At 40.4% G+C, this 24,894-nt stretch overlaps 2 protein-coding genes across 5 annotated transcripts; one reads left to right on the forward strand and one right to left on the reverse strand.

Annotated features, from left to right (window-relative positions):
• Nucleotides 1-48: 48 nt before the first annotated feature.
• unc45a (unc-45 myosin chaperone A) lies at nucleotides 49-6,086 on the reverse strand. The gene is made up of 19 exons (XM_067500240.1): nucleotides 5,916-6,086; nucleotides 5,627-5,819; nucleotides 5,093-5,268; nucleotides 4,873-4,962; nucleotides 4,595-4,762; nucleotides 4,075-4,243; nucleotides 3,794-3,964; nucleotides 3,422-3,593; nucleotides 2,972-3,272; nucleotides 2,796-2,890; nucleotides 2,508-2,649; nucleotides 2,139-2,279; nucleotides 1,861-1,988; nucleotides 1,717-1,783; nucleotides 1,523-1,636; nucleotides 1,328-1,443; nucleotides 1,075-1,192; nucleotides 843-998; nucleotides 49-721 (listed from the first exon to the last, which is right to left on the reverse strand). The coding sequence occupies exons 1-19, from the start codon at nucleotides 5,937-5,939 to the stop codon at nucleotides 434-436; spliced, it is 2,829 nt and encodes a 942-aa protein (XP_067356341.1). The 5' UTR covers nucleotides 5,940-6,086; the 3' UTR covers nucleotides 49-433.
• On the forward strand, nucleotides 5,706-24,894 carry man2a2 (mannosidase, alpha, class 2A, member 2). 4 transcript variants are annotated; one of them, XM_067500239.1, is made up of 24 exons: nucleotides 7,726-8,754; nucleotides 9,857-10,789; nucleotides 11,186-11,443; nucleotides 11,538-11,682; nucleotides 12,735-12,906; nucleotides 13,117-13,244; nucleotides 13,555-13,728; nucleotides 14,528-14,714; nucleotides 15,436-15,613; nucleotides 15,885-16,087; nucleotides 16,721-16,903; nucleotides 17,088-17,202; nucleotides 17,319-17,389; nucleotides 17,492-17,657; nucleotides 18,641-18,877; nucleotides 19,085-19,207; nucleotides 19,483-19,597; nucleotides 19,880-20,013; nucleotides 20,102-20,243; nucleotides 20,550-20,683; nucleotides 20,940-21,017; nucleotides 21,551-21,745; nucleotides 21,862-21,972; nucleotides 22,167-24,894. In XM_067500239.1, the coding sequence occupies exons 2-24, from the start codon at nucleotides 10,658-10,660 to the stop codon at nucleotides 22,317-22,319; spliced, it is 3,534 nt and encodes a 1,177-aa protein (XP_067356340.1). In that variant the 5' UTR covers nucleotides 7,726-8,754; nucleotides 9,857-10,657; the 3' UTR covers nucleotides 22,320-24,894. The 4 variants fall into 4 exon arrangements, with proteins under 4 accessions (XP_067356337.1, XP_067356340.1, XP_067356336.1 ...); XM_067500236.1 differs by lacking the exons at nucleotides 7,726-8,754; nucleotides 20,940-21,017 and adding an exon at nucleotides 5,706-5,834; XM_067500235.1 differs by lacking the exon at nucleotides 20,940-21,017 and having other exon boundaries at nucleotides 7,749-8,754.

Below are 24,894 nucleotides of genomic sequence, written 5' to 3' on the forward strand. Positions count from 1 at the left end.
TGGTGATGGGTGAAGTTAAAGACTCTACCATTTATTTCAGGCACAGAATTTTATTTTACCAATTAAAAATAACAAAAAAGTTGAAATACAAGTTTTAACACTGCACACATTTATGTTGGTTAATAAAAGTCATAATTACACAAAAAATAATGTAGTGTGTACAATGTAGAAATTCATAATTGCTCTTCAAGCTGATTTTATACTTGTGCATTAATGGACATAAAGAAGAAAACAAGCAAAAAACAAGTAATGTGAAAGCAGTCATCTTTGAAAAACAAATCTGTATTAATTTAATAATCTATCTAATCTATATTGCTTTAAACAGTATCTGGTTAAGATGTGAACATTTCATCATCAGTTCATAGTCAAACAGATTTCATCTCACTGGTCCCACTTAACACTTGAAGTACATCCACACATTGTAGTTGTGTTTTTAGGGTTCAGTTCCTTTGCACCTTTCTTTTCCTTCCCTACTCCTGATAACGCCATACTCCACAGCCTTGTCCAGGCAGTTCTGAGCTATCTTAGAAACTGGCTCTGGTATGCCTTCGACTCCCTTTGCTAGGACAGACAGGATTTCTAAAGCTTCACTTTCCATAAGTGTCTCAGCCAGGCTCTTCTCTGCCTCGATCATGTTCTGAATGATGACCACTCCACGATGACGAAGGTCTGATATTTCACTGAGCAGCAGGGCCTGTAGGATCTCCAGCCAGCTGGTCGTCTGAGAAAAGAGGACAACAGTGAAAAGTGAGCCGAAACAGAATTACAAATTGCTGCAAGTATTGGAAAATGTTAGCTTGATACAGGTGTGGGGACAGTAAGTATCATTCTATAGTATTTACAGTTCCAGGGATGCGAATGCAGAGCTCAGGCTGCTCAGCAGTCAGCATGGCCAGAGTTCCTGCAGCTGCTTTCCGCAGTCTCTCGTCCTCTTCTCCACTATAGAGCACCAGCAACTTTAGACGATCATTCCCTGTGGCCAAGTACAGCTTTTGCACCTGGGAAAACACCAACTTCTTTAGTTAAATATTTCTACACATTTTAGCTATATAATGTATGATTAATGTGTCCTACCTCTGTGCTTAAGACCAAATTACACATGCACTCTGTGGCAGATGCTCGAACAAGATCATGCTCCTCAAACATGTATCCTTCAATTTTTGGTACGGCCTTCTCCATTATGATCTTTTGCCTGTGAAACATTTTACATTAACAGCAGAGACAGATACTCCTAACACCATATAAAATAGCGATGTCAAAATAAGATGAGTCAGATGACTAAGATGAGTTCCCCCTACTGAGTCACTACTTCCCCCTAGTGGCCAACCTGAGTCTTTCACTGATGCCAGCCAGGTTGGTGAGAGCCATGAGTGCTTCAAAGTTCTGTAGCAGGGTGCAGTCAAGACTCAGAAGACTGACAAGTGGTCGCACCACCTCGTAGATCTAACATTGAAAAAAATTTGATTAAACAAGGAAAGATTGTTACATATTTTTGCAAAGATGTAATGCTGATTCTTCTCACCCTCTCTCCTGGAAAGGCAATCACTGGGTTAGAGGTGATGGTTATCTTTGCCAGGGCTTGTCCAGCTTTGACTTTTCCTATATCTGTGTTGTCTGAGGCCAGTGGAATAAGAGCCTGCAGAGAGCAGCGAACAAAAATTATGTAAACCTTCAGTGGGCAGGCTAGACTAAGGAATATTTAACAAAGTGCTCTACCTTTCCTCCACCCTGTGCCACCACTGTGCCTCTGCCTTCCTGTCGGTCCACCAAAGCTAAGAACACCCTGTTGTAAGAAATTACATTAAAAGAAAACCTAAAGGGAGAAAAGTGTGTGAAAAAGACTTGTGGTCATTTTGCTACCTGGCGATACACTCCCTACAAGCCTCAGTGAGGGCTGGAGTCTCCTGTTTGACCATGCACACCAACGCAGACACCACACCAGCCTCCAACAGCTTCACCAGCCTTTTCTCCACATATGACGGTGCATCCTAACATGTCAGACAGAGGCATGATGTAAAAATGGTAATGTTTAAAGAATATAATATTAATTCAATAAATTTATAACACCACTTTAAAAACCCTGCATTAAGTCAGAGTAATAGAACTTTTGCATAAAAAGATAAGGATTTAAACCGAACCTTGGGGTGCTCCTCAGGCACATGCTGCTTCGCATACTTGGCCAGCTCCAGCAGCTGAGGATCTGGCTTTTCTACATCATAGCTGTTGGTGCAGTTCACTAATGTGGAGCCCACAGCAAAAAGCACTGTCTTATCCTCAGACTGCAGAAATATACAGAAAAACAAGGTTGTCTGTTCTATTCCAGTTTAGTTTCTGTGTGTTGTCATGGTGGACATTTAAAATACTATGTAATGCATGCTATGTATGTAATAACCACCAAGAACCTTTTCAGAGAGAATCTGAATTCATACTGGAACTAATCTACATTGTTTTTACCCATGTGTCACAAGTATCAAACAAAATCTTAAAATTACATTCGCCGATCAAACCTTTGCAAGTTCAAACATGGCCAGAAGTGCCTTCTTGTCTTCTACCATGTCTTCCTTCACATCAGCATCAAAGGTGAGGTAGGCGAGACCTTCCACCGACCACCGACGAGAAGTTGGGGGAAGAGATTCATTACAAAGCCACCTACCAGAGAAGAACATACAACTTTCTTCTTATTTTAAAATCAATGAATCCACTACTTAATTTTGTTATGTAACAATGTGGAACAGGCATGACACATTTCTCCAAATACAAACCCTAGCCCAAATACTTTGTACAGACAATCATACTTCCTGCACTGCTTAGCGAGCTTCAGCGTGGATCCCTCTGCAAACTGCTTCATGCTGAAGTCTGTCCCTCCCGCTGACCCAAGTTTGCACAAACCCTATGTAAATAACACATGAGAAATACTTGGTTTGGGGTTATTTTTAGAGTGGTTTCTTTTCCATTTGTCTACTGTACTTACCACCAGGGCCCTCACACGTATCCTGTCATTCTCACTCTTCTTGTAGAGGTCTTTCAGAAGGGCCACGCCATTAGCGGTGATGAAGGAGGCTCTCTTGGCTTTGCCTGCAGCATGGATAAGGGCCTCTACAGCTACCTGCTGGTGGATTACATCTTCCGAGGCACACAGGGAGATCACTGCATCTATCATTCCCGACATCTCCAGCATTCTGTTACCCACATCGCTTGGTCCTTGGAGGAGCACAGATACTGTCTGGATGGATCGCAGCTTCGCGTCTAAGCCAGCCTGGCTAAAGTGTTGTCTACCCAGAAAAACCATCAAGTAAGAAAATTCAATAATTGACATTTTTTTGCATATCACTAGAGTATAGGTTTTTTCATAATCACAAATTAATGCAGTATTAGGCAGGTGTAGTTGAACACTCAAAACTGATTTTTGTGGTCAACTCACTGAACATATTCTTCACATAATTTGTTGAAGTTCTCCCTCTCTTTGTCACACTTTAGATCATTGTAGAGTTTGCTAAGCAAGACAGAGCAGCTCATGTGAGAATTGTCAGTAAGAGGTGGTCCTTTTGCAAGCTCAGGCACTGTCCCGGCCACCTCCAGAATTTTTTTCAGTCCTGCACGTAAACAAGAAGTTTATATAAATGGCTGCAGTGATGCCAGATTAAATTGGCAATTGAATATCTAATTGGGTTTTGGAATATATCAAGTCATTTTCAAATGATATTAAAAACTGTTAACACATGCTTCTCATTCTCTGTGGAACTGAAAAATAAAAAATTGGTTAGGCTAATTTATTACATGGTATATTTCTCACCTTGGTCTATCACCCATAATGTAAGGGAGTTGTCAGGGTTTTTTAAGGACTTGCGGGGTACTTGTTTGACCAGGAGGTTCATGGCACTGTCCCTGCCCGGCCCTGATACATTAGATGCTGGCATCATTTCCAAAAGATGGCGCAACATTGAGCGCAGCTCTTTGGAGGGTTCTGTGTCAGATTGACAAAGTAATTTACATTTGATAGCATAATATAGACAGGTGATACAAAAAACAAAAAACTGATCGTCAACTTTCATGTGTAGCCAAGTCCAAACTAACCAGGAAGTATCGCTTCATCTTTCCCTCTGATCTCTCTTTTCATTCCCTCTGTCAGGGCCTCAAACATAACCTGCAGCAGATGGCAGGCTGCCAAGGAAACAGTGGTGGCTCCTGATCCCATTACTGCACACAGCTGTTCCATTCCCAAGTCATTCACTATAGCCATAGTCTGAGATTAAAATAAAAGATAAACAGAAAATGGACAGAAAGGCAATTTCTAATAACATGGTGGCAAAGGATGTGGACAAACATTAGTTATACAAGGATCAGCCACTACATTGAAACTGGTGGTCTTAATAATGTCATGACAAAGGCCGCATGGCCAATGTGAGCAATCTGCAGCTACTCAGCCTCATTTACAGCAAAATTTGATACACACCATGTGCAGAGGTGGTATAAGCAAACAAACTTAACGTCAAGCATTAAGTGCCACCAGGTGGTTTTAATGTTGTGGCTGATCAGTGTATATTAAATTTAGGAGGTGTTAAGTTGAATACATTTAAGGCAGTATCACACTTACTCTTGACTGGTGTCCTGTGCACAAACCAACCAGGGTCCTGAGACCAGAGAGGACAATCTCCTCCTGCTTTGACAGAAGAAGTTTTTGAATCAGCTTCACTCCATCATTACGGAAGATCTGCTCAGCTCCAGCCTCTTCTCGAGATAACACCACTAGATTCTGAGCAGCCTGAAAATTATTAACAGACCACAGTGTTTTGTTATGACACAGCTTAACAGACAAATTAAGATACATCAAGGTAAACACATTAAGAATGAATTACATAAAATCTGTTTTACCTTCTGTCGATCTAAATCATTTGCAGATGCGTCTAAGAGGAGGGAGAACATTTGCTGCACACGGGCATCTGTGGAGTTCAGCTGTGCTGACTAAAGGGTTGAGGGAAAAGAGCTTTATTAACTCTCTCTTTAAGTTACAGCTTCAAATTCAAGGCTTAACCAGTATGCCCCTTCATCCTACACATTAAACAAAAAACAAAACTAAAAAAAATCATATGACCTTTTGCTGGATCTGTGCTCCCAGTTGCCTGAGCAGGTCCTGAAATGCTTTGTTTTTGGGCTCCAGCTGGGCACACCTCTGAGCATCCAGAAAAGCCTGGTCAAAATGGCCAAGTTTTTGAAATGCCTGACCCCTCCGAAACCGGGCTTTCAGATCACTTGGATCGACATCGAGAGCTGAAAAGAGTGGCAGCTGTGACATGTAGTACAACAGTGTACGTCCGTAAAGATTCAACCATATAAAGAGACTGATGATACAAGGTCCAAAATCTTAATTATTTATTATCTCATGAAGGCTACACCAGTTGTAAATAGTTTTTTCATCAAAGAATAGAGTTACTGGGTACACTTTTTCAAGTAAACTGTCTACACCTTGTTGAGGACACAAATTTTTATTGAGCTACGCAATCCAGGTAAAGTGGGCATTTATGGGTGCTTATATGCACTGTTCTTTAAGTCATCTTAAAAATGTGTTTGATTGTTCCCTCGATGATCTTATAAAAACTACAACATCCACAACTGTGATGTATCCCACCTTTGGAGGCGTCAGTCTCTGCCTTGTTGTACTCCTCCAGTTTCAGATAGCAGGCAGAGCGGTTGCGGTACAGAACAGCCTTCTCTGCTTGACTATCGCTCAGGTTCAGGGCTTTGGTGTAACAGCAGACAGCCCCCTCCATGTCTCCTGCCTTGAAAAGAACATTACCCTTCTCCTTCAGGGCTGCCGGATCCTGAATTACAGGAAAGTATGCAACAGAAATTCTCGTCGCATCTCGTTAAATTTTGCTAAGCTAAAAACGCTAAGCAGCAAAAGGTTGAAACCTTACCTTTTCTGTTTCACTCACGCTCATCTTTAGGATACTACACACAATATAGCCTTATTTAATATGGTGAAAATATTGTTTAATTTTACCCAACTTGGACACAAACACCGCTAACTTCAGGCAAACATGTTACATCTTCCAACGCTTCCGGGTACACATAGCACGTTGAGGACGTAACGTACCGGCTGTCCCACGTTTCATTTCCTTAAAAGGAAGCGCGCATCCGAACATCGCCATCCCTATCCCTGCTTTATTTGGTGAAATGTTTATGGTCTAGTATTTGTCATTCCGCAAAGGCACAGAGCGTTTCACCGACGTGCTTCTGCAGTTAAAGGAGAGAGGCTATGGAAGCCTGCAAGTAAAGCTTCTGATGCTTTATTATTTGCAATACATAGGTAATTGTAGCAGGTGGGGTTATGCCTTGTTTAGACCTCATGGTATGTCTTATGAAATAGCATACGTATTTATTGTATTTACAGAAAAGATAGGGCCTGTATTTTACAATTGCTGGGGTCTTGAGGTCCAACTCCTCCAATGTTACCCCACCTACCTTATCAGTATTTAAAAAGGCATAAACACTGTTTTTTTTTTTTGTTTTTTTAGAAAGTAATTTGTTACCACGGTGTGTTTCACAATCACAGTTGCACAGTTTTTAATCTTTAATCTTTAAAGTTTTAAATGTATAGGACTGCAAATACTAAATGCCCACTTCTCCAACTTTGTGCCTGCGTCATGGTCTCCAAAACTACTTAAGGAAAGTTTCTGGTATGGTATTTCCTGCATCAGTCTCCTGGGGAGTCTCATATACCAGGACAGCCAAGTACCATTGTGTCCTCTGCTGTAGAGACAAGGTGGCTCCCTCCGGGCCCTGGGATCAGGTACAACTGTTCAGACCCTTATTATAAAATAGCGGCTTTGTGACTTTAAAGAAATAACCAGCTTGGGCAGTTCTGTCTCATAAGGTCTGCGCTTGCTGTGAGACATCATAAATACCAGATCCACAGGAGATCCACAAGGCACAGCAACAGCACCAAGGGCCCAGATCCCAGATCTACATCAAAACCAGCTGTGCAAACATTTGTTCCTCATTGTGCTTGAGTTTAGTAAAAGATTTTGTTTTCAGGAGACAAGTCTAAATTTATTGCACTTTCTGGTACCAAACCTTATTTAAACATAGAAATAACACTGTACCACTACAACCACACACAGCATTTTGAATGGCTTTTTAGATACCATGAAAACTTATGAGTCTCTTTTGACTAGATAAAAAAACAAAACAATACCATCTGCTCCTGTCATGTCCTTGGTAGGCTGCTAATTAATTATTGAAGTGTCAGCTAAGCTCCTGTTTCCATAAAACCATAATGAGTTTCATGAATGATCCACCAAAATAACATTGTGTACCACCTGCAAAGGATCATTACATTTTCCACACTGAGCTAGATGTTGTTTATCTACTCTATGCCTCCTTCTTCTATGTAGCACTCATACTGGAGTTTATGTTCAGTGATATAGTGCAGAATAGGCTGCACAGCTTGAGTCCCTATAGGCTACTGAGCAGTTAAAATGGGAAAGTAAGTGGAGCCTGAACAAACTTTTTATACCTAACCTCCTCCAAAGTTCAAGAAAGTGATTTTTTAAAAACTGTTCTTTACCACATTTTGAACAAATTTTCCCTAAATTGCATCATTGTATTCAAGAGGTGCCACTGAGGTTGAGAAGTGGTCTGAAACTTTCTGGATTTCATTATTAGGAAAGAGCTTTATTACAAATTGCATATTACTTAGCTCGTTTTTGAGAAACCTTAGACTTGCTTGCAAGGCTTGTATGTTCTATTTTTTTACTTAAAAAATACTTTTTTAAGTGTAAAAAAAGCAAGTTATTCTACGTGGTTTTCATGTGACAAAATACAAAATTTAGCAATACCAGGTTAGTTCCATGGTGTTTTTACAACAGTACATTTTTGTCATGTCATTTTTGGGCCTTTTTATTTTGGGCTCTGGTGCATCAGAGCAGATGATTAAATGAGATGCAGATGTGATTTGCTATCACTGGTACACAGTACCACACAGTAATGGGCTGTGTGATCCTTCTTGCTCATAGACTTATTTAATTTTGCACTACAAACAACAACAGCCACCCACATGCTGTATTTTCATAAGTAATGAAACTTTGCATCGCACCTCTCCAGACACAGTTTTGCAGTTCTTAAAGGAAATTAAAATAATAGGAGACCTTGCTGTAGACAGTTCATTTTTTTGTATTGTATTAACATACAGCCTGAGACTATTATGTCTCTGCTGCTGAACTGCTGACTGAATAGTTCTAAATATGACTATAAATAATTAGCAGGAGCATCTTTGGGCTCATGGTAAACACAGTGGTTGATGATTCTTTGGGTTCAACTATGGATTCAACTCTTCAAATGTTGTGTTAACCCTAGGATGTGTTTGAATCCATTTGCTGACTGCTTTTTTAAAAACTTATAGCAAGTGTGCTGTGCCACATTAAGCAAGGAGACAAGTCAGCCTGCCTGACAGGTCACCCTGCCATGTTGAGTCGTTCATACAATAATCATTACGTTATTTGTAAAATTACACTCCATTCACATTCACATGTACCCATTGGATGTTAGTCAGATTTTTTTTTCTAAAAAAGTTGTTTCATTTATTTTTAAATATAGTGAAGTTTATGGCCAATAAGTGACACGCAGCTCATCTCTTCCCATAAGCCTTTGCAGGAGGAGTTCAGTAGTCCTAGCTGCTCGGCTAGCTGCTAATCTGTCAGCCTGTACCACACGCTGCTGGGCTTTACTAGCTTCAGGATGGTTGTCCTCTGATAGGTAACGTCAAATGTTTCATTTTGTTGACAAAGAGACGAGGTCGTATATTATTATTAATTAGAGTTTAGATGGAAATTTAACGCTTAGCCAGGAGTATCATCCATGTATAATCTCTGTGTGATCAAGTCTACACTTGCCATCGTCTGTAAAGATAAGACATAAAGCTGTCGTGTAGCACTGGATTGTGACTGGTGTAGAAAGGCAGCAGTGGCTGCTGTACACTTAGATTTACCGTAAAATGACCATTTTTATTTGACTTTTGAATCTGGCTTGCAAACCACTCGAATTGATGTGGGAACTTGACGATACAGCTTGTAGCTAGCGCTAGCTTGTGTAGCTGTACATTCATCATGTAATGTTATAGTTAAGGTTAGAGAACGTTAACTGGGATAGTGAGTCCGGTAATCTGGCAAATTGGAAAACTAGCAAGATGCATTGGACTGTTGTCGACCTAAATTTACACAGAATAATGCTCTTTAAGTTTAACACAACGCTTTTGTTACCTGGATAATTGCCCGTTAGAGCCGACTAAAAGTAATGCAAGTTAAATATTAACACTTGCGCCACCCCTTACGCGACAAAGCCACGTTCTCTGTGGATTTTGATAGTTTCACTAAGGCATTATAATTATTAAAACTGTCTCCCATGATGCTGTCATGCAGTCATATGAGCACCTTGGGATCTGGGTTACACACTGTTTCAAAAACGCAAGGCTTTGTTGTTGGTTACAGTAACAATGTCCGAAAGCCAAACTGCCAAAACCTTCATGTTAAACATTATTCTTCATCTGGTCCACATGGTAATCGTCTGGTCTAGGAAGTAATCGTCTTCCTCCTAACACTGGGTCTGTTTTTCAGTCGGGCTAAGCAAATGTAAGTGGCAGGTTATTAGCGAAGCTTCCCCGTGGTAATGATGAGAAATGAGCTTATGGATTATGATCGTGCTGGACTTGTCCATAAAGGCAGACGGGAACACCTATTAAAGCTTGACACCCCCATCATGTTAACTTTTCAACATAGTGATACTTTTCTCTCTCTTGAAATGTTAGGCGAAATATATATTTTTTCATGCTCATTTAATCTAAACATTTCCTTCCTAACAGCTGTGGGAGACCCTCTGAATTGATCTAAACTTGGCACTTATGATCAAGGACACAAACACAGTCTGTGCTGCCACACCAGATATGCAGTATGCTGTTGAGAGAATGACAATTGTCTCATTTTAATTCCTGGAGCTGCTTTGGACAGAGTGGAGCCCTGATTAAAAAGCTGCTGTTTCGAGCCAAGTTGGTCTTGTTTGAGTCTTTTTTTTTCTTTCATTTCTTCCACTGCTCCAGTGCAGAGTGGAAACTGTTGCAACATTGGAGGCCAACTGATCAAACTGAGACTCGTGCTGTACTGGAGGATTATACTGCTGTGGGAGTAGGAACTGGACCAAGAGAGCAGGACCTGGGGACCAGGCCCAAAGCAACATCATGCTAGAGGGACACTGGGCTCCCTGTTAAAACCCCTTCCGTGTGGTGCTGGCTTTATTTTTTTTTTTCTTTTCCTGCAATCTCATTGGTTTGGATGGTTGAGTACAAGGGCGACTTTGAAGGAGCCCACCGGTGGCTGTGGTTTGGCCAAAGCCAGCTGACTGCTTGCCAGCTATTGCTGATTTAGTACCCTTGTCCACTGCTACTGCTCTTTGCTGTGGTCCCCAGTATGGTAAGTGGAGGCTGGTGGCTCTGCAGGAATGGAACTGAACGTACTAGCGTAGTTGGGTTCTGTCCATCATTTTTTTGCATTGTGAGGAGCTGCATTACAGTTTTCAAGGACTTTTCTTTTCTCTGCTGAAAATAACCCTCAATCAAAGTAATTAAAAAAAAATTTAAGTCTTGGAAAGAAGACTGCTTCAGAGGAGGATGAAGCTGAGGAAACAGGTGACTGTTTGCGGAGGGGCCATATTCTGTGTGGCTGTATTCTCACTGTATCTGATGCTGGATCGGGTCCAACATGACCCTGCAAGACGACAAAATGGCGGGAACTTTCCACGGGTGAGAGTAATTGCTATAGTGTAGTGCCAAATATTGTGTTGTGTGGAAACCCTGTTATAGAGTAATATTTGCAGCTTGTTCTTTTGTAGCTTATTGCATGTTTCTGTTCTGATCATTTAACTAGAAACTTACTTTTTACATAAGTCTGCATTTCTTTCAAAAGGCTTAACATGGATTCTTTAAGTTTGAAGGTTCAGATATAAATGGTGACTTCCAAACCCTTACTGTTGTTTATATAGCTTTAGAGTAGTAGGGCATGTCTCATATCTTTTTGGATTTTATTTTTGCATATTGTCTGATTTCTAGTCTAAAACAACAAGTTTGTACCAGATTAGAAGATTGTATGTCTGATTAGCAGGTGTTTTTTATACAGCTTAATATCTGTGTATGTCTTAGAGCCAAATCTCAGTTCTTCAGAATCGGATAGAGCAGTTGGAGCAGCTCCTGGAGGAAAACCATCAAATTATCAGTCACATAAAGGACTCTGTGATGGAGCTCACAGACACTGGAGCTGTGTCTCCCAGTGGCCATCTACCATTCAGAAGTGCCAATGGTTCTTGGGTACTGCCCTTTGACGGCCGCCCCACTTTCCTCGCTGTTAAACCCCAGGATTGCCAGTTTGCTGTAGGCAGTCGTGGTCAAGCAGATGTTCAGGTGAGATATTTATATTAGATTAGCTTTTCCTTCTCTTGAAACGCACTTTTTACTTTTACTAATTAGTGAATGATGAGTTTCTGTTTTGTCTTAGATGCTGGATGTTTACTCCCTCCTGAAGTTTGACAACCCTGATGGTGGTGTATGGAAACAGGGTTTTGACATTACTTATGAACCTGATGAGTGGGACAATGAACCACTGCAAGTGTTTGTGGTTCCTCACTCCCACAATGATCCAGGTGAGCTGTAATACTATAAACATTAAAAAAAAAAACCCTTTGAAAACACATTTTTTAGGTTAGAAATTGTGTCTTGTCTCTATAGAAAAAGACAAGTCAGCTACTTGGAGGTCTTACCTAAGTGTGAAGCAGAAATAATTCAAATTTGATTCATTCCTACTCATTATTTGTATAATGCTGACATGATTGACAGCTTAGCCACAAACAATGGAATTAGGAACATATTGGCATTGGAAAACTGTAGCTATTTTAAGGTGTAATTTATTTTAGACTGACATTTCCATTAAACTTGTTTACCAGCCTCCCACATGCTTGCAGAGTTGATGGCTATGGATATGTTGACAGGCTGCAGAGACCTGCAAATTTTGTCAACAATGGGAATGGGTTTCATTTGGAGCTAAATCTGATTCAACTTTGCACCTCTTAACTAATATGTATGCAGCTTTTCATGCCCAGAGTTAATATACCCTGGAAAGGTGTGAACTGAAAATCCTATTGTCAGCTCACATGGAAGATGTGTAAAATGATTTACTGGTTAGTGCCTTGTTTCTGTAAATGCAAAAAAGGATTTTGGGGGGGAGTTAAGATCCAGGTAGGCAAGTCAAACAATAAAGGAAATAATGGAAATGAGCTCACCCAGACAAGATATTAGTTAATGGATAATTAGGGCTGAATAATGTCTAACTTTAAACCCTAAAAACATGTATTTGTCTACAACATATAAGATTAGTATGTTGCGAAATGTAACAATTCATATGCTGTAGGCACTGTTGGACACTAAAAGTGCATAGACAGTGCTTTTTAGTCACTTTCTTTGAAACCACTCCGCTACAACAGCTCTGCTTGAATAAAATATGAGTTATATTTTTGATCTTTTGCAGCATTTTGCACACAATGTTGAGTCTCTTTACTCGCCTTGTCTTCTTGTTTTTGAGTCAGGCAGCAATGGAGAGAATGGAGGGGGGTGGTGAGATGTGTTGTTTTAGACAGTCCAATTTGTAGTGGGCAGTCTGTTTGCCAACTGTGCAGATTTCTTAAATTTATCTTGTTAGGTTGGGTCAAGACATTTGACAAGTACTTCACAGACCAGACGCAGCATATTTTAAACAACATGGTGGTGAAGTTGGCTGAGGATCCTCGCAGGAAGTTTATCTGGTCTGAAATTTCATTCTTCTCCAAGTGGTGGGAGACTGCAGACATACATAAACAGGAGGCCATGCGCAAGTGAGTCACACCTTAGTGAAGCACAAAATTTTATCTTTAAATTCTCCTCCAAAATCTGAAAATTATTTATATAGTTATTTTTTTAACAATGTATGATATCCGCTGGCACATAGTGGTTGCTCTAAGTATAGCTTGTTATCTGGTTAATGTGACTCACCTCTTTAGGGCTGGATTATCCTCACCTTGCTTTCTTAATCCTCTCTTTAACAGATTGATCCTGGGGGGTCAGCTTGAGATTGTGACAGGTGGCTGGGTAATGACAGATGAAGCCAACAGTCACTACTTTGCCATGATAGACCAGCTCATTGAAGGACATCAGTGGTTGGAGAGAAATCTAGGTGCACAATCCATCAGAAATTATTCCTCCTCATTTACATTTAGAGTGTTGCTTAAATGTTTATGAAGCTCTCTTCTGTCTGTGAAATTTTAAGAGTTTTGCCTTCATCCAAGTCTAGAGTTAAACCGTTCCCAGTCCTCTCAGTGCTTCATAGTGAAATATGAGCCTGTTACGCCAAATATATCTTCCCACTTTGTGGGTCATAAAATACTACAACTCTCAGTGCTTCCCACTGATTTCTTAAATGATTCATTCCTTTTCTTTTATCTGCACATAAACCTGAAATGCTTGCTTCCTGCCTTCTGTCATAGGGGTAACTCCTCGCAGTGGTTGGGCGGTAGACCCTTTCGGGCACAGTGCTACTATGCCCTACCTGCTGAAGAAGGCCAACCTGACCAGCATGCTCATCCAGAGGATCCACTACTCCATCAAAAAACACTTTTCCTCCACCCGCAACCTAGAGTTTATGTGGAGACAAGCCTGGGGTGAGTGGCACAGATGCTTGATCTTGATCTTTTTTTCACCAGATATTATAGTCTTGTATATTAATTTTTGAGAGTCTGTTCTTTTGATGATTTCTTTTTTTATGAAACGTTGTCCTTTAGTTCTTCCTTCTTTCCAGTAATACTTTGTGTATTTTTCCCCACTGTTCTGGCCATGAGAATACACCCATGCAGCAAGCAGCAGTCTTGCAAAGACATTTTTTAAAATGTTGAATTATTGGTATAATGATTATATATTTTTTCTGGCACAGATCCACAGAAAGACTCTTTCATGCCAAAAAGAGAACATTTCTCTAGTAAGAAATCTAAATTTAATAATAAATTAAATTCAAAACCGAAAATGAGTGAATCCATAGGTTTTCATCCTTTTCAAGTCAGTATTTAGTAGATGCATCTAGGATCTAGGATCTTTTTTGCCCAACATCCTTTCGGGTTGAACTGAGATTGTGACATAACAGCTCTTTTCCAGCCAAAAATTCTCAGTTGGAATCAAGTCTGGACCCTGACATGGCCTCTTCACAACATTAATTTAATTTATTTTATTTGAAAAAAAATTCTGACTATAATGACATCTAGTCTGATGAGTGAAAGGCTCAATTTGATTTAATTAGAACAAGGAACCTTCTTCGAGTCTTTCCCATGCCTTCTGCAGGTTTAAGCCATGGCCCGCTGACATAAGTGTTTTTGTCTGTTGATTAGCGTCAAAAGCTAAATTTTTCAGTACTGTAAAATATAAACTGTTATTTGACTTCTTTTTTTCCCCACCTGAATCATTTAATAGACACTGGATCAAGCACAGACATCTTTTGCCACATGATGCCATTCTATAGCTATGATGTCCCACACACCTGCGGGCCGGATCCAAAGATCTGCTGCCAGTTTGACTTCAAGAGGTTACCAGGTGGTCGGATAAACTGTCCGTGGAAAGTGCCACCCAAATCTGTGGTGGAGGCCAATGTAGCTGAGAGGTGAGGCTGTACTGTGTGTAAGTTATGGTGAAAGTTTGTTACTTTAGTGTAGAAAATATGGATAATGTATATCAGCTTATTGCAAATCTTTTAAAAGTTGATTTAAAACAATTAGTTGTTTAATTGATTCATATTTTGATAATTTATTATTTCAGGCAGCAGTAAAACAAAAATACCAAATATTCTTGAGTTCTTAAAGTTAAGGAATTGGTGCCTTTCTCTGTCAGATGGAATATAAAAGGTATTTGAAGACCTCAGGTTGGGCATTAGGAAATGATGATGAGACTTGTGTGTTACAATCCCTGTATATGTGTTGACTAAAGAAACGTAAAACCTGAAGTGCAATATATGTTTTGAATTCAGCTTCTCACATATTCACGGCAGTGTAGTCACAGCTGTTGCAAGTCTGTGGTCCCTGATATAGAAATTGAGCCTTAGCCAATTAAACAGTCAGAGAATGTGGACGAAAAAAAAGATATACACAGACTACAGATTGCCTTGCAGTCATGTTATTCAGGTTAGGAAAAATTACATGACGAATATTTCAGAACATAATCTCAGTGGCTGATGGAAAATACACCCAGTGCTATTTTGATCCTCCTCTTTTCAAGGTCAGTGATTCCTTAGAAAACTGCTAGTAGAAAAGAATATCAGTTTGTCAAGAATTGTCTAAAGTTGTCCCCTTATTTTTTCCACCTCTCTTCTTGTCTTTCTCAATCAGGGCAAACCTGCTCCTCGATCAGTATCGTAAAAAGTCAAAACTCTACCGCAGCAAGGTGCTTCTTGTCCCCCTGGGAGATGACTTCCGTTACGACAAGGCCCTGGAGTGGGATCAGCAGTACATTAACTACCAGAAGCTGTTTGACTACATGAATTCTCACCCAGAGATGCATGTACAGGTGAGAAATAATTTGTTTGCTGTCAGAAGTGTATTTTTTTTTTGTTTGTGTCTTGGTACGCAAAATATGACGGTGTACGACCTTTCTTGTGATAATGAATCATGCAGTGCTATTTAGTTTGCTGATAGAACAAAGTCTCTGTCACAACTTGTTGTTTGATTTCAAAGAATCTGTATAAGATGAAAGGTTCATGCATAATAATGAGAGCTTTTTATTTCTTCTGTTCAGCCGTGTTTGAGTTTAGTCTCAGCAACATGTGATCTGTCTCTAGGCTCAGTTTGGGACTCTCACAGAATACTTCAATGCTGTATACAAAGCTCACGGAGTGGCCCAGGGATCCAGGCCTGCAGACTACCCAGTGCTTAGTGGAGATTTCTTTGCCTATGCAGACCGCGAGGACCACTATTGGACTGGTTATTTCACCTCTCGACCATTTTACAAGAGCCTGGACCGTGTGATCGAGTCACACCTCAGGTGGGCCAGATTTGATGACCCATCACTGATAGCTGACACTAGTGCATGTTAATATTAATAATGTTGCTCTTTATTTAAGTAAGTTCTGCAACAGACACTTTTCAGCATTGCATTGCAAAAAGGATGTAGATGTTGCAAACAAGGTTTAGGTGAATTACATCTGCTGCATCCTGTATTCAAATGAACTATCCAAATTAAAAAAGGCAAAGAACCTTGTATTACTCCGCAGTGGATAGACTAGTCTTTTAAATCATGAACTGAAACAAGAAAGCACTAAAGTTCATATTTTCATATCCGGTTTTATTTCCTGTTTTCTCTCAAAATGAAGCAAAGAAACAGATACAAAGAATGTGGGTTACAATACCAAAATTGTGCATGGTGATTCATTGCATGAATCCCCAAATTATATTTCAGAACAGTTTGCTGAAACAGTTAAATGCAAATGTTAATTCTTTTGGGTTAAAAAATTAATTCAGAAGGAAGTCTGCAGTAATATTAAAATAGTTTAAGAATGTGAACTTTGTTTTAGCTGACTAGTCTGCTAGATCATACTTCAAATGGTGAATATTGACTGTCAGACTGGTTGTTTATTTTCCAACTTCTTAGCAATTACTGTTTCTCAATGTCATTCAGGGGGGCAGAGATCCTCTACAGCCTCGCTGTTGCTAATGCTCGTCATGCAGGCATGGAAGGACGCTACCCTGTCTCCGATTATGCCCTGCTCGTAGATGCAAGGCGGTCTGTTGGCCTCTTCCAGCATCATGATGCCATCACTGGCACTGCCAAGGAGAATGTTGTCATTGACTATGGCACCAAGTAAGAATCTGCGGTTTAGAAACTGACAGTATAGGTTAAGTTCTTAAAATATAGAAAAACTGTGACATCCTCTTTCTAATCCTCTGTTTCTGTTTAACACCTTTCCATTCAATACTATGAAGCAAAATAACAAGCCATGTCCTGTGACTGCTGCACTAAGCTATTGATTGTTCCTCCTCCACAGATTATTGCGTTCCCTCATCGGTCTGAAGAGGGTAATCATCAATGCTGCTCATTTCCTGGTGATGAAGAACAAAGAGTTTTATCGCTTTTACCAGACAGAACCCTTCCTGGAGACGGTAAGAAGAACACGTTTGACACTTTTGCCACCATGTAATTAACTTTTCAGAAAAATGCATATTTCTGCTTTATTGAGTATTCAGCGTGTTTCTTATGCTATAATTTCCTTCTGTAGGATGACAGGCGGGCTACTCAGGACTCTCTGCCTCAGCGCACTTTAATTGAGCTAGACTCAGCAGGACCAAGGTATTGTCTATCCCCTAACATCTTTCAGGTCCCCCCAATCTGCCCTCAGCCATCCCTCAACCTGCTCGATGCTCATTAATTCTTTTTCTATCTTTCTGTCAGGTACCTGGTTTTGTTCAACCCTATTGAGCAGGAGCGGCTATGTGTTGTGACTGTATTGGTCAACACGGTCAAGATGCGGGTGCTTACTGAGGATGGACAGACCCTTCCTGTGCAGCTGAGTGCTCAGTGGAGCTCTGCTAGTCAAATGAGTGCAGAGGTATTTGAGGTAAGATGTTCATTAGGCACGGCTGCTTTTACGCACAGTGAAATTAGCATATCACTTGCACAGCAGCAGTGTTAACACTAGATTCTTTCACCCAAAGTACTGCTTGTGCACTCGAATTCATTCTGACAGCACCCAACATAGAGCCATAGTACTAACCTGTTCAATTTAGAAAAAGAACACTGACTAAAGCCTAAAAAGTCATTTCATGTACATATGTGTAAACTAGATGGAGCTGTAGCGGAGTCAAAAAATGACAGTTGTAAATACATAGGAGATGTCTAGGGGGAAAGTAATTTGTAGCTCTGAAAGGAGGACAGTGTTTTTTTATGTATCAAAGTCTATTTAAAGGTCTTGGGTAGTATTACATTTGTTGAAGAATCTTTTGGGACACCAGATAAATTATTAAATTGGTATCTTGACAAATGTAATGTTACCATCTTTCGAATAGAGGTTGTTGGTTGGAGATGGGTAAAGATCGCGCGTGTGTGTGTGTGTGTGTGAATGAAAAATGAATCAATTTGAAGGACTGCTTCAAAATAGTGTGTGTATTTTTTATTTTTTATTTTATTTTAATGTCCACTCGCAACCCAGCTTATTCAATTCTTAGAAACAACCCCACCTATTGAATCACCTCAGATCATATATTGAATCAATAGTTGTATAAAAATCTTATCTTGCTATAAATTAAAAAATAAATTTTTCCGCACATAAAATTCCCTCCACATGAAGTATAATTGAAATGTAACAAGAAATTCAAATTAATGCCATCTCTCATCACGTTTTAATTACAGCATCCTGTTGCTAATGTGTAAATACTTGGCTTACGTAGTTTTTAATAAACACCTTGGTGTCAATGCTCACTGTTCCAATTAACAAGGAGCATATGCAACCAGCACTATTAAACACACACCTTTTCTGTATACGACATAAGAAAGTTTTGTGTATGTGACTGCTGTTTATGTATCCTATCAATCTTCGACCAGGCAACATTCATGGTTCGTCTGCCACCTCTGGGTCTAGCTCTTTTCCATCTTTATGACTCTCCGGACTCACCCATGACACTCCACTCTGACACATTACTCAGGCTGTCTGGTCGTGGTGTCGGCGCCAGGGCTGCAGACCCACTTCCTGTCCGCTCTCAGCAGTCTGACCCTCGCACTTTTTATATAAGCAGCCAGTCTCTTACCCTGGGCTTCTCTGGAACCACCGGTCTGCTGGAGGTTTGTATTTATCTGCTCTTACATCTTACTACTAACTGAAATACTTTGCTCTTTTTAGGAAAAAAAAGTTTTGATTTCCCAATAACCGTGTCTGTTGATCAAAGTAAACATGGCACGTCTTGTTGCTGCTCAAACATTCTTTCATCCCCTTTCTGTTTTTTATACTGTTCCCCCTCTTCTGTATGTTTTTCATCTTTCAATTTACAGAGCATCAAGCGCAAGGATGATCCTCAGGAAGTGAAGGTTCAGATGCAGTTCGTGGTCTACGGCACTCGGCCTTCCAAAGACAAAAGTGGGGCTTACCTCTTCCTACCTGATGGGAAAGCAAAGGTATTCTCTCATTTGTTGTATCTCAGCTGTTTACTTGCCCCACAGAAGGCTTTTAAGGCTTTTTAGCCTCCCTTGTGTATTTTATCATTGTATCATGCTGAGGTGCTCGGGGCAGGTAGGTAGCTGAAATGGGTGCTTCATCTTTTTCTTCACACACAGGAGTAGGGTGGTGGCTGGCACAATGCATCGTCTGCCACCTCTCACCGTCATTCTTCCTTTCCAATTTTTAGCACCTATTCTAAACACGATTCGGTTTTCTCTCCTTGTGCTTTCAGCCCTACAACCAGAAAGAGCCGCCTGTGGTGCGCGTCGTGGAGGGGCCTCTCTTCTCGGAGGTGGTGGCACACTACCAGCATTTTCAGCAGACCGTTCGAATCAACAATGTGCCAGGTAATAAAAGTACAAAACAGTACATGGAATCAGTTCAAATGGCCTTTGAAGCTTTTTCATGTTTAGTTAAAGGCACCAGATGGTACATTACAACTAGGGCCAATATGTTTAACTAAATTGCTATTTATAATTAAATTACATACTTTTCTCCTGTCAGTTGACAGGCTTATTTGCAAGCTTAAACTATTTTAAGTAACATTTGTCCCATATTCACAAATCATTTCCCCTTGTATTTCCTCCTCAGCTAAGCTTGGTCCTGAATTGTTTGGTTTATACTTTCAGGAGTGGATGGTTTATCTGTAGACATGACCACAATGGTGGACATCAGAGATCAGACCAATAAGGAGCTCGCTATGCAACTGGTCACTGACATTCAGAGTGGAGATGTCTTTTACACTGACCTCAATGGCTTCCAGGTCAGTCCCACCTGGGCAATGGAGAAGAGCAGTTTATATTTCCACAAATGTTGCAGAACATTTAATCTTGTGTTATCTCTTTTCGTAGATTCAGCCTCGTCGCCACTACCTAAAGCTTCCGTTGCAGGCCAACTTTTATCCCATGCCCAGCCAGGCGTACATCCAGGACAGCCATCACCGCCTCACATTGCACACGGCTCAGTCTCTGGGTGTCAGCAGCCTAGAGAGCGGTCTGTATTGTGTTGTGACATTATTTATTATTTTTTATTTTATTTTATTTTATTTAAATTTATTTATTAAGTAGTGGTGAAGCACTTATCTTTCCCTCTTCTCCCTCAAGAGGTTGTCAGAGAACAAAGCAGTTCATACCCTCACGTTTATTTACTGAGCTAATCTTTTTATCGTGGGTGTGTGAATAATGGAGTTGTTTGTGAATTACATCTTAAAGTGTTTGTCTCCATCCACTGATGTCTGAAAGTTTAACACACAGAGTTTGTGTCAGGGCTGATGTCCCTGCTGCTTCTGCTCTTCCTCAGGCCAGCTTGAAATAATTTTGGACCGGCGGCTAATGCAGGACGATAATCGTGGGCTGGGTCAGGGGCTAAAGGACAACAAGAGGACAGCGAACCGCTTCCGTCTCCTGCTGGAAAAGAGATCCATAGGCAACAAGGTCAGTAAGCTGACTGCGGAGGTGTGTACTGAAGCTCTCATGAAAGTTTTTGCACATCACATCCGACTGTGCTGAATGACGCTGTGATTGTTGAATGTTGTTTTCTTCCTCATTCTGTGTTCATTACCTCCTTTCTTTGTATATTCTTTTTTTTCTTTTTTTCAGTATTCATTACCACCACATCTGTCTTTTTCTTATCCGCTCCACTTTCTAATTCTGTTTTCATTCTCTTCTTTTTCCACTCCATTACCTTCAGCATGATGGCTTTTTTGCCAAACTCTTCTCCCTGTTTCACTCCTTCTTCTCTAAAATCTTGACTGACGGAGTTCAAGAGGTAATGTTGCCTTGGCAACAGTGAGGATACTTGTAAAGCCGGTAACATAGTCTGTGCTGTAGCTCCAGTTCCTATTTTTTAGTTCCCTCCACCTCATAGCCAAAGCTGTAATGGTTCGTCTTTACGACTGCGCCATTGAGAGTAACAAATTATGTCATTTATCAAGTAAATGGATACGCATTAGCAGAGAATAGACGGCACTGCTTGCAGTTTTATCACCCAGCTCTGATAAAACTGCTGGTGGTTCTTGGGATGACGTTGCCCAGGCTGGTCACAAAACATCAGAAATGTTTGTAATGCTCTAATGTCATAGTATAATTTAAAAACTGATATCACTGTGCAATGGCTGTAATAAACCCAATATAGATTGATTAGTGCTAGAATTAGAAACAAAACACCATCCCCTCAGACAAACAAATTATAGCTTGTTCCTTATATCATGGCAAGAGAGCATCTTCAGAGGTGAGTCACTGCCGTAATAGTTACACTGTCACTTACCACTGTAATTTGAACCTGTCTCTGCCCTCCACAAGATCATGGACAGTGCAGCAACTAGCTTCCCATCTATACTCAGTCACATGACCAATGCCTTCCTGAACCATGAGGTCTTGGCACTGCCTGTCCTTCCCAAAAGACGTGGCATCCCTCCTCTGCAAACCTTTGCCCCCCTCAAGTCCATCTTTCCCTGCGATTTCCACCTGCTGAACCTTCGCAGCATCCAGAGCCAGGTGACAGAGAAAGAAATGATTAAACGCATTAAATCTTAATATTATATTGATTTGAAGCTGACACCTGTGGGTTTTTTTTTTTTTTTTGTGTGTGTGTCTGTCTGTGTAAGCAACAGGACCCCCACTCTCCATCTCCATACACCGCTTTGATTCTCCACCGTCTGGCATTTGACTGTGGCCTGGAGGCTCAGAACCTGGGAATGAATTGCACCACCACACAAGGACAGGTCAGGACAAGCACACACGTTCTTGTGAAAACAAAAGCAGAAAAAAAACTTAAGAACGGGTTAGAATTAGCTGACCCTCGACTAACTACAAGTTTAAGGTGCCACTTAATGTTAATGTTAACTTTTAAAAAATTGTTTTATGGTTTTGTTTACTATTTGAATTCTTTAGCTTTTCTTCCCTATTCCCTCTCCAGCTGAGTGTAGCAGGACTGTTCAAGAATGTGGACCTCCAGTTGCTTCAGCCCATGTCTCTCACTCTGATGCACTCAAGCACGCCTCTGGCCAACGACTCCACTATCAGCCTGGATCCCATGGAGATCTCTGCCTTTAAGCTCAAACTGCGCTAAGAGCCATCTGGACTAAAACAGGCAATAAGAGCCGAGCAGACTCCTTAGACCAACAACCAGGCCCACATCAGCCAAAGACTGGCAACAGAGAGGTCTGGGTCTCTCTGTTTTATCATGCAGAACCACAAACACTACCGCTTGGTGAAGAAGGGTCCACTGTAAAAGGACTGACTGCACAGCAGGGGGCAGACGACGGCTGTAATTGTGGACATCTCTGAGAACAGCAAAACCCGGGTGAACTTGGACCTGTTCCAAAACCAGAAAGGATGCCAGAATAGCTCGAGAGATACAGCCGAGTATCAATTTTGCTCTATAATCGAAAAGGAAAATCTCGTTTAGTACTGCGTTATAAAAACTCATGTCTTTTTCTATCTTCCCTCCTTCCTGGACTCTTGATCTACTGAATGTAAATATCCCAAATGACCAGGCGAGGGGGCAACTTACAAAGCTTTATTTGGTGTATGGATTTACATTTTTTTTATGTATGCAGTGAAGAAGACACACATAACAGCAAATAGTTTTTCTACTTGTCAATGTAATGTTGACTGCAGTTTTTTTGTTTTTTTTGACAGACTTGAATGAAGCAATGAGAATGTGTGTTCTGTCCATCTCATCTTGCCAGGATACCTAAGCTATGGCTCTTTAAGCTGAGTTAAAAAATCCAACATTGGTCACTAGGTGCTGGTTTTGCTTGTAGATGGTCTCAAGAGTTTCTGTCCCTCACTTTATTTTTTTCCTCCCTGAGCTTCCTCTTAGCTGATGAGAAAACAGTGGAAGGTCTGTGCATTTCAAACCCCTGTCTGCCATTCCTGTGTGTAGAGGCTGGTTTTGTGTATCATACTGTAATTTGTAGAAGAGTAGACAAAGATTATACCTCATGTATACCATACAGCAGATACAGTGTGTGTGTGTGTGTGTAGTATATTGAGATATACTTTATGGGGGAGTATACTATCAGGGACCATTCATAATGCTGTTAGGTATGGAGCAGTTTGTGTTTTAAGCCTTGTGGTATATCACAGGAAAAAGAGGGATTTCCTGTTGCGTTCAAGGGTCAGTTGAGCCAAAAAGTAAAAGGTCTTACATCTAGCGATGTGCAAAGACATATCACTCGTCATTCAAAAAAATTCCAAAGTTATTACAAGATTAAAAAAATTATACAGTAGAACTTCAGGGAATCTACAGGATGTAGTCAAGCTAATAGTTTTGTATTACAGAAGTCTGAGTAGGGCTCCAATATACAGTATGATTATTTCCTTATTATGAATCCTCAGCCCATAAAATGTCTGGAAAATTAAAAACTGCTTATTGTAAATTTTCAGGAGCACAAAGTGAGTCCGAAAGCAGGAAATATCTTTTTTTAAAGCTTTGAAAGTGAAAAGTAGTATATACTTAGAAGCTGTAAAAGCACAACATGTCATGTTTGCTAAATAAATAACAAAAGAGTTACCATTACACCATTAATCGAAACCTAAATTGTTGTCAATCATCTGTCAATCAACTGACGATGCTATAGTACAGTGTGTAATTTACAGAAAAGGGTCTTTGCAACTGAAGAGATTTTCGAGTTTCTATACCACACACAACCCTAAGCTGGTTTGGGTGTGTGGCATGTTCATACTGAAAGGTAACAAAATGATGAAATCGTAAAGTCAGTGTTGCATACTGAGCCCCCTTATACATTTGTGTTGGTGGGTGCATGTTTTGCATAATTTCCTGCTTAAACAGTAAAGTGTGTTGAGTTCTACTGTGGAAACTGGTACTGAGTTACTTTCTGGAAAACCTTGGTACAATACCACAACTGTCTGCATGGCCAAAAAAGAAACCACTAGAGTCAAATAGGTTTATTTTGTGCAGTTGGCTGAACTGACTCTTGAAAATAAGTTGGATTAAACCATATGCAGGGATCCTGAACCCAGAAAAATGTTTGTTCAAATGAGCTGCAGTTTTTTTTCTTCTTCAGTTTCATGGTGCTTTTTACCCTGAGGCCGTCTCCTGACCCTTTTTACTGGTGTCTTTCCTTTACAGTGGCCGTGGCGGATGTTATCATGTGCGTCCAAAGCTGAGGCTGGGCATTTCTCAAAGCCCACCTGTATCACACTTTGCACTGTGCCACCATCTCATGCTGTCTGACTGTGTCCTATCACTTTAACCGGTCATAATCTTCATTTTCCTGCTGCTTTGTTGCTCTCGTCTCCTGGTGTCATGTTTGCCATAGTTCGCAAAGATCTCACTTTTACTGCCCCAGCTGCAGTTACCATTTATTTAGGGGGACTTTTCTGCACCTTGAATTGCATGTTCTCCTGTTGTCTTATAATCATCTTAACCTTATGTCTCAATGTGCGAGTGTCAGTATGAATGCGATTTTTCTTTGCTTTTTTTTCTTTTTAAATTTTAAATGTGATAATGTTGTAGCGCTGTTTGTTCAGAGGTAATATATGAAGGCAAGGTCTCTCTTCTGTATTTGTTTATCCGTGAAGGATTAAAGCTGCAGTAGAACTACAGAAGAGATCATATAAAGCGGAATAAGATTAATAAAGATCAAAATACAAAGCTTTCTTAATCTTTACAAAAA

The sequence above is a fragment of the Channa argus genome, chromosome 4 (genome assembly GCF_033026475.1).
Source record: "Channa argus isolate prfri chromosome 4, Channa argus male v1.0, whole genome shotgun sequence".
NCBI classification, from domain to species: domain Eukaryota; kingdom Metazoa; phylum Chordata; class Actinopteri; order Anabantiformes; family Channidae; genus Channa; species Channa argus.

Coding starts and splice junctions, on each gene's coding strand:
- unc45a (XM_067500240.1), bottom strand. CDS start 5,939: ATGAGCGTGAGTGAAACAGAAAAG. Junction 1,784..1,860: donor TGTAGGGAGTGTATCGCCAG/GTAGCAAAATGA, acceptor TTCTTACAACAG/GGTGTTCTTAGCTTTGGTGG. Junction 1,444..1,522: donor TTGCCTTTCCAGGAGAGAGG/GTGAGAAGAATC, acceptor TTTCAATGTTAG/ATCTACGAGGTGGTGCGACC.
- man2a2 (XM_067500239.1), top strand. CDS start 10,658: ATGAAGCTGAGGAAACAGGTGACTGTTTGCGGAGGGGCCATATTCTGT. Junction 10,790..11,185: donor ATGGCGGGAACTTTCCACGG/GTGAGAGTAATT, acceptor TGTATGTCTTAG/AGCCAAATCTCAGTTCTTCA. Junction 14,715..15,435: donor GAGGCCAATGTAGCTGAGAG/GTGAGGCTGTAC, acceptor TTTCTCAATCAG/GGCAAACCTGCTCCTCGATC.